The sequence below is a fragment of the Pongo pygmaeus genome, chromosome 23 (genome assembly GCF_028885625.2).
Source record: "Pongo pygmaeus isolate AG05252 chromosome 23, NHGRI_mPonPyg2-v2.0_pri, whole genome shotgun sequence".
Taxonomy (NCBI): domain Eukaryota; kingdom Metazoa; phylum Chordata; class Mammalia; order Primates; family Hominidae; genus Pongo; species Pongo pygmaeus.
Genome location: NC_085931.1, coordinates 49,683,620 through 49,692,118, shown reverse-complemented (window position 1 = coordinate 49,692,118; position 8,499 = coordinate 49,683,620). Strand labels below are relative to the sequence as shown.

At 56.9% G+C, this 8,499-nt stretch overlaps 1 protein-coding gene across 2 annotated transcripts in view; it reads right to left on the bottom strand.

The window, feature by feature from the left end:
* Positions 1-740: 740 nt before the first annotated feature.
* Positions 741-8,499, bottom strand: part of GTPBP1 (GTP binding protein 1) — a 29,842-nt gene continuing 22,083 nt past the window's right edge. For both annotated transcript variants that reach the window (XM_054470591.2, XM_063663271.1), the window contains exons 7-12: positions 8,129-8,273; positions 7,839-8,021; positions 6,931-7,066; positions 6,119-6,297; positions 4,616-4,816; positions 741-3,667 (exon numbers count right to left, since the gene is read on the bottom strand). In XM_054470591.2, coding sequence (XP_054326566.1) covers positions 3,575-3,667; positions 4,616-4,816; positions 6,119-6,297; positions 6,931-7,066; positions 7,839-8,021; positions 8,129-8,273 — 937 coding nt within the window. In that variant the 3' untranslated portion in view covers positions 741-3,574. The remainder of the gene's footprint in view (positions 3,668-4,615; positions 4,817-6,118; positions 6,298-6,930; positions 7,067-7,838; positions 8,022-8,128; positions 8,274-8,499) is intronic.

The following is an 8,499-nucleotide window of genomic DNA, read 5'->3' as shown; positions in this document are numbered from 1 at the left end:
GGAAGGGACAAGGAGGTAGGTCCCTTGAACAGCCAGCAGCTGCCAGCTCTAGGAGAAAAACAGGCCCTGACCTTTCCCACAGATAGCTCCCCAGACCTGGTTCGGGTGGTTCTCTAGCCTGATCCTGGAGCCTCTCATACTGACTGTGGCACCTGGCCCAGGGCTGCTCCTCCTCATGGCTGAGAAAACAAAGGCAGGAACCCAGTCAGTAGGGAGGGCTGTGGAGACAGCCACAAGAGAGGAGCTGGGTGAGGCACAAATCCAGCCCCCAAAGCCTTGGGCCAGTTCCTCAGCCTCTTGGGAGACAGCTGGTCCTGTGCTCACTCCCCTTCACTGACACCTGCTCTGCCTCTGGCGCCATCTAAACAAAGGAGACATCCCCACGCAGCACCAATAAACAAGCCCCTGGAAGTTGCCACACACTGTGGCAAGAGTCCAGAGCCTGGGCTGGGCACATGCCCTCTGCCCATCTGTACATTCAAATCCTACTGGGCCCTCGCAGCACAGCCCTCACACTGCTGGCTCCACGGTACTCCCCCAACCCAACTAAACCTGTGCTGCCCCTGTGCGTGGCATATTCATTCCTGTGACCTTCTCTGTGCCAGGGGGGCTGATAAGCCAGAACAGTCCTGACTGTGGAGTCAGGGGTCTGGCCATCCCCATCCCATCATCACAGGCCTTACTCCTGGGAAAGACGCCACAAACACCTGCTGCACACACACAAGGGTCAGGCCTTGCCATTGGAGGTGATTGGATTAATTTTATTCTGCATCCACTACAAAAGGGCTGGTGTTTTGTTCCAAATGTTTAGCTGGGAGGGCTGTAGGGACCCCTGTTACCCCCATTAAACACAGTAAAGCATGGATCCAGTCAGCCCCCTGCTGGCAGATGTGGGCCTGGCAACTACACAGATCCAACCCCACCCTCCTGGGTGCGGCCACAAGCCAAGGTAGTCGCCAGAGCTCCTGAATCCCAAGAATGGTTCCTGCAAGTACTGCTGTTTGTAAGGGCAAAGAGTTAAAATAAAACGAGGTTCTGCCATGGCTAAGCCTGGTGGAAAGCCAGACCCCACAGCCCCTGCCATGCCAGGGGGCTCAACGCCAGAGGCTTGTTATGGAGGCACCAGCAGGTAGTGGCCCCTGTAAGCAGGGCAAGAGTCAGGACAAAGAGCAGGAGGGAAGCAGCCAAGACACAGAGGACCGGGCTGGAGCCAGTGGACACACAGGAGCTCGCCTGGGAAAAGCCGGGGGGCAAGGCTGGCACAGGAATGAACACCTGCTGGTGACACTTGTCTCTGAGCTTCAGTTCCCTTAACTAGAAAAACAGAACAGGCCCGGCACGGTGGCTCATACCTGTAATCCCAGCACTTTGGGAGGCCGAGGCGGGCGGATCATGAGGTCAGGAGATCGAGACCATCCTGGCCGACATGGTGGAACCCTGTCTCTACTAAAATACAAAAAATTAGCTGGGCGTGGTGGCGTGCGCCTGTAGTCCCAGCTACTCAGAAAGCTGAGGCAGGAGAATCGCTTGAACCTGGGAGGTGGAGGTTGCAGTGAGCAGAGATCACACCACTGCACTCCAGCCTGGCAACAGGGCGACACTCTGTCTCAAAAAACGAAAAAAAAAAAGAAAAACAGAACAAACATCGACCTCAGGGGCGGCTGCTGGGAATGTCAACAGGAGCGTGTGAGATGCCTGGCAGTCCCAGCCACAGCTTTCCTTTCAAGCCTGCCCAGGGCACAGAGGTGGCAGGGTGGCTAACGGTGTGCAGACCGCTCACTGAGCAAGCCCTTCCCGTGTGTAGGACACCCCAGGGCCTCACATTCTCTGAATCCACACAACCTTGATGTATGGCTTTGCCTCTTGTAAATGAGAAAACTGAGGTTCAGAGAAGGTTGGTAAGCTTGTCCCCTGTCACCAGCTGGTGAGGGAGCCTGAACATGGAAGCCATGCCTGCCTGACTGGGAAAGCTGGGCTCCTCACAGCACTGCCCTGCTCCCAGCTGTCGCCAGGGGCCCCAGGGCAGGCAGAGCAACTGCGTTCCCGTGGCAGCACCTCCACCTGGAGGGGCTGGGCAGGGAGCACCACACTGTCAACTTGGAACAAACTTTTATTTTGAATGCTGGTCTGATCAGTCCATGGCCAGGGGTAGGTGGTAACTAGAAACAGCTGGAAGGAGGGAAGGAGAGGGGACCAGCAGTCCGCAAGCAGGAGGAAAGGAAAGGGTTGGGGACAGGAGGAGGCAAGGCTGAGGAAGGACCCAGCCAGCTGGGTGTCTGCCCCGGCTAGAGAATGAACCACCCCCGCCCACCAGCCTGCCCCTACATCTGTGGCCTCAGTGCAGAAGTCAGTCCAGGTGGGTTCAGGCCCATGCCACCTTCTCTGGCCTGCACAGCCCCACCCCAGGCAGGGGTTCTTCCAGAGGGCTAAATGCTCTGTCCTAACCCTGGAAGTGTCCTTTCACTGAACCCTGCCTGCCCTCCCCACGCTCCAGTTGGGTCTTTCAAACCTGGAGCTCAGGCCTTCACTACTGTGCTCCTGTAGCAGCCACAGGAGTGACATGACGGGGAAGATGGGGTTCTAGTCTCAGCCTAGCTCAGGGGAACATCCCTCCACCCCTCCAACAGGAGGTGCTAGAAAACATGATCCTGAGCAGACCCAGACCCCCTTTTGGTAACCAGTGCCTGAGGCCCAACAAGAAGCGGGGTGATGGGAGGCTCCAGGCCGGGCAAATCAGCAAAAGCTGAGGGCAGCCAGGGCCGGCCCAGGCAAACGCAGGATTGTCTCCAAGGGGAAACCCACCAGTTGTCTTTGGGTTGGTGGCAAGGGTCAGGGTCAGGGCCCAGGATGGGGAGAGTCCTATAATCCCATCGCCATTCCCCTCCACATGTCTCCAGGTTACAACCAGAGAGCTTTTGGCATGACCTGAATCTCTGGGCTTAAAGGGAAAAAGGCAGAGAGAGAGAAAAGGAGAAGCCACTACTTTCTCTCTGTTAAAATGCCCAAGTCCTAGACTGGGGGTTCCTGCTCTGGCAGCAGCAGACACCAAATCCCAGAAGCCCCTCCACCCAGTCTGGCTCCATGGAAGGTGCCCCTGAGTGCCAAGAGGAGCAGCAAGATAGGGAGGGCGGCTCCTTCCCCTCCTGACATCCCCTGACCGCCCCGAGGATTCTCAGAGACAGACTCGCAGGCAGGCAGCCATGGAGGAGAAAAGAGAGGCTGACAGGGCCCTGGGGGTGGCACTCCTGCACCACACACACACACACAATAGAGAGAGACAGAGACATATAATAAACAGAATAAAAACTAAGGGCCCAGATGTACAAAAAAATGTGTGAGTGAGGAAGAAGGTGGGGAGGACAGTGAGAGATGGTCAGTCCTCCAGAAGTCTGGCTACCTTCCTCAGCTTATAAATTACAACCCCCCTGGAAAATGGGGGTGGGGGCAATGCGGAGGCTCCGGCTGTGGCCTGAGCGGGAGGGCTGGGTGGCGGTCATAGCTGCTCTGCCCATCTGGTGGAATGGTGGCCAGAGATGATGACCCCTTGGGTGGTGGGGGTGGGCCAGGGGAAGGTTCAGCAGCCGCTGGCAGGAGTCACACAGGCCCCCTGGGACTTCACCTTGTGGCGCTGGCCCCCTCGTCGCCGGCCTCCACTGCTGGGCTTAGGCTGAAAGAGAGAGAAGGAGCTTGAGAAGCACTGGCCCATCAGGAGCAGGGCCAGAGACCAGAGGTGCTGAGCAGCGGGGAGAGGGGGACGGAAGATGCGTGAGCAGGCAGCGTGGTCCTCACCCCAGCCTGACCAGGAATTTACTGGGTCACTGCATGCAGCACCTCCCCTCTGTCTCTAAAATGGAGCCAGTGTCTGCCCTGCCTTCCTTACAGGGTGGGTAGGATATACGTGATGAGGGTATGAGAAGCAGCCATTCAGAGAAGCACAAAGCAGAGCAGGAGAGAGAGAAAGGAAGCGAACGAACCAGAGGAAAGACCCATGGGAGACAGATAACAGAATGGACAGACAGATCCAGGCACAGCCTCCTTTTCCAATGAGGGGACAATGGAGAAAGATGCTGGGGAGAGGGGTGCAAGGGGCACCAGGCCTTCATCACACCAGGAGAGAGTGCCTACGGGAGACAGCTGGCAGGAGAGGCCGAGTAAGAGGCGCACTGGCACATCCCAAAGCCACCTCCCCTTCAGGATGTGTGCACATCAGGGAGGGGACAGAGGAGGACCCTCTAAGGCAGTGTCTCTCAAACCTGCTGGACTGCAGTGCACACATATATCACTTGGACACTCACACCAGCAATACTTGCAATACTTACTCCTACTATGAAAGGGAAGCTTCGACATTTTTCTGTTCTATTTTATTTCATTAAAACCAAATGCTAGTTAGGGCCAATTAAATTGGTTTCAGGTGGGCTGTATTCCCCGCTTTGGAAAGCACTGCCTTATAGCTTCTAGAGACAAATGCCTCACACTTAGGAGCACTACAGTGCCAGAGTTGTTGAGGAGACCCTCTAGCCAGGCTTGAGGCTTGCCTACATGTCACCCTCACCGAATCAGAGTAAAAGCCACAGCCCCCACCACCGTGCCGAAGCCGCGAGGGGCCCGCACTCACCTGAGGCTGGAGATTGCTGGACGCAGCTGGCTGCCCAGCCCCTAGAGAGGAGGCTTCATCTCCAGGTGGGGGTGCTCCTACTGCTGGCCCACCAGACGGGCCCCCCTCGTCTCGTTTCGTCAGGGGGCCCTTTTTCGTCGACTGCATTTTAATCTGCTGGGGCTTGGAGTTCATCGGGGAGTTGTTGGTGGTCTGGAGGAGCTGTGGGAGTCATGGAGAGAGGCTGAGGCTGGTGCTGCGGGGCAGTGGCACTGGCTTGGCTACCCCTCACCCCCAGCCCCCTTCTCCCAAGGACTCCTCATTCCTTGATCTTGCCAGTTCAGGGCAAGGCGGATGGCAGGAAGGCCGTGACAGGAGGCAGTGGGGATGAAGAGGCATTCTCATCCCCACTCAGTGGCCGAGGACTGCTATGGCCCTGGGCTCATGCCTCACTTCCTGCCTCTGCCCAGCCCAGAAAGGCTCCATCCTGTTCTCTGCTACAGCTACTATTCCTTCAGAGAAATTGGTGAACATATCTCCCACCTCCCGCTCAGTCCAGCCCCCAGAGCCCAGAGCCTGCACAGAGCCTGGCAAGTGGAGCTCCGGGCTCTCCTCATTGCTAAGCTGGTGGAGACTCCTCAGAGCATGCTGCAGCTCCAGCCCCAGCACGCTGCTGCTGCCCCTGTAACAAGAGTCTAGGGCAAGTGTTAACTCCAGGCCTCCCGAAGAGACCAAGTGAATGTCTCCTCAGCTGGAAACATCTGGAGTTTGGCCAGAAGTAACTGACTTGAAATATTCCCTTGTGGCCCAAGTTCTATCTCATACAAAGCACAAAAGCAGCCCAGTGAGTCCCAGAGGACATTACAATGTTTGCTGCAGCCTTGGCCAAACTCAGCAGTCCCAGGAGCATGCAGGCCTTCAAGGATATCTGTAGCCCCAGGGTGACCATGGATGGGGGCCTTTTCTGGAGGCAAGGCCAGCCGAAGACTGATTCCAAGATCTCAGGTAGGCTGGAGCCAGTACCTCCTTTGTACAGAGCAGGGGTCAAACCCCTCTATCAAATGCCCCTCCAAGACCACGGGCAAGGTCTGCAGTGGGCAAGTGTCCAGGATACACAAACAGCTTAAGCCCCAAGAGAACTCAGGCCCATAACCCCCTGCACTTACTCCAACCAGACCTCTGCTCTGAGAGGAGACCCTAGACATGACCCCAGTGAGGCCACAGGAACCTGTGACAGCACCTTGAAGGGTGAGCCTGGCTGGGCCCAGACATTCTGTCACCAGTTTTCTATGGAGGAAGATCATACCCTAACCCTACCTTCTCCTCTCCATGGTCACCACCACTGCCCAGGACAGGAGGCCACGGGATACCTCTAAGGGAGTAGAGAGATGGCACCGAGGCCACACCTCAGTGGGTCCGGCTCTCCCATGGCAGTGACTAAACCTCTGCCCTGCGCTCAGGGTCACAGAACAGGAGTGGCCCCTGGTGCTTCCTGGAGGCAGGCAAGGTCTGCCCTGGCCATACCTTGGTGATGGTGCCGACAGCCTTGGTGCGGCCTTCCCGGAACACCAGCCGCTGGTCTATGTGCAGGTACTCAGGGGTCTTGATAAAGCGGAAGTGTACAGTGGCCTTGTCCCCAGTGCGCAGACAGTCCTTGTCCATGCTCAGAATGGTGGCTGTCTGCCTGATGCTCCCACAGTGCACTGTCAAGGGAGCCAGAGGTCAGGGTAGGCTGGAGCCACCTGGTGGCTTCAGGACAAGGGGAGGCAGTGAGTGAAAGCATGAAATACGCTTAAGCTGTGGAAGGGTGGGGCCTTATCTCTGGGCCTACAGACCCCCGTGAAGCCTGCTCTTGGCTCTGATCCTGCCTTACCATCTCCCATCTTTTCCTCCAGCTAATGCTCACCCGTCATCCCCCACCCCCAGGCCCTGTGCAGAAAAGGGTCCTAGTTCCTGGGATTACAGCACACCGCACATGTGCCTCCTCGCTGGACTGTGGGCTTCTGCGGGGAAGGATCCTTGCCCATCCACCTCATCTTTGTTCCCAGCACCTTAGCAACACCGCTGGGTACATAGCAGCATTCAGCAGACCTTGCTGAAGGATTGCATGTGAGGTCCCTGAGGATAGGTCTGGGTCTCAGAGCCCAGTCCTCAGTGTTTGTGGGAAGGAATCAACACTGCGGCTCATGGGTGGAACAGAAGGAACAGCATCACTAAACAGTAAGGAGGCCTACCACCCAGCTGCAGCTGGAACTAGGGGGCCTGGGTTGCTGGAATACCTTCTGAGGGGAGCTAGCATGAGGGCCTCCTGGGCTGGCAGGGCCTTAGACACCTACCCATGGCCTGGTAGCGCGGGCTAATTGTGGTGGGGTGGTGGAGGACGAGAATCTCGGCCTCAAACTCCCAGGAGGCTTGGGGATTCAAACGTGGGGAAACCATCACCATGCCCTTCCGGATGGACGAGCGCTTGATCTGAAAGAAAGAGGGAGCCCCAGCCCTCAGGGACAATTATGCCTTCTGGTTTCACCCCTGGTCCCAGGGACCAAGAGTCTTTCTAGGGATAGGGACCACCCCAACTCTGCCTGGTTTCCTCACCAACTGGACCACAGGCCTTCTAGGGTGGACAGCACAAGCACCCTCGGTGCTCCATGGAAGACTCAACACTACTACTGGGGGTCAGGAAGGCTTCATGCGGGAATCAGCACTTCAGCTGCTGGGCCATGAAGGACGAATGAGGAAGCAAAGGCAGGCAAGCATTCAGGGGGAACAACAGGTGAGCGTGACCTGACCACTCTGGGGAAGAAAGTCCTACTATTCCTGGTTAATTTAGTTGGTGGGTAAAGGTAGGTGACCCCTGAACTAGAACCCACCCCAAACCCCAGGAGATAGAAGGCTGAATGGGAAGAGGATGTGGCGCAGATCCCAATGGTCCTATGTAGAAGGATCCTTGCACAGCAGGGATACTCCTATTTGACCTCACCACTGAGCTCAGGCCACCCTGCTCAGGCACCAGAGAGAGGAACAGAGCTTAGAAGGCAGGCATTCCTCGCCCTAGCACTTACAAGCTGTGTGTCTTGGGCAAGTCCCTGGGCTCTGAGCCTCAGTTTCCTCATCTGTAAAAATAAGGCCAGTAATCCCGACCTTGCAGAGCAGCCATGAGGACTAGAGTGGGTGAGGAGGGCATCTGGCCAAGAGCCTGGCATGATGGAGTCTGAGGGGAGTGTTCAGTATCATCGCTACTCACCTTCTTCAGCGCAAAGGATGCTGTCTGGCCACCCCGCACCTCCTTGACAGGCATGCGCTTGCGATGGATGGATTTGACAGCAATGGACAGAAAGTTACCCAGGGGGTCTGGGCCCAGCAGCAGCGTGTCATTCAGCTTGATCAGGCCTCTCAGTGTTGTCCCCGAAACCACTGTCCCCACACCCTGCCAAAGAGAAGACCCTGGCCTCATAAGTGCATCCCCAGCACAGACCCACCCCCTGATGCCACTGTAGGAAGTGCCCACCCAGCTACCCGCCCAGAGCCACTCACTGGGACGGAGTAGGTGTCATCAATCTGAAACTCAGCAGGCTCCTCCTCCCTGTAGCTGGTGCGGGGGGAGAGGAGGTTGAGAAACATCTTCAGCAGATCTAGGTTCTCGCCTGTAACGTTGGAGATCTGGAATATCGGGCACATCCTAAGCAAAGGGAGAAGAGGAAGGAAAAAAGGAGAGAGGCGCTCAGGAGACCAGGTCCTGCCCTGACACAGGCCAGGGACAGCAACAGGGCTTGAGGAGCAGATGCCACTATTCATGACTCCACCTCTCCCTCACCTGCCTCCAAGGGCTTGACCTCCCTGCCCTGACCTAGCAAGCTCCTGGCCAGCCCTGCTCTGAGGCCTTCTTCTCTCAGTTCTGTCTCTGA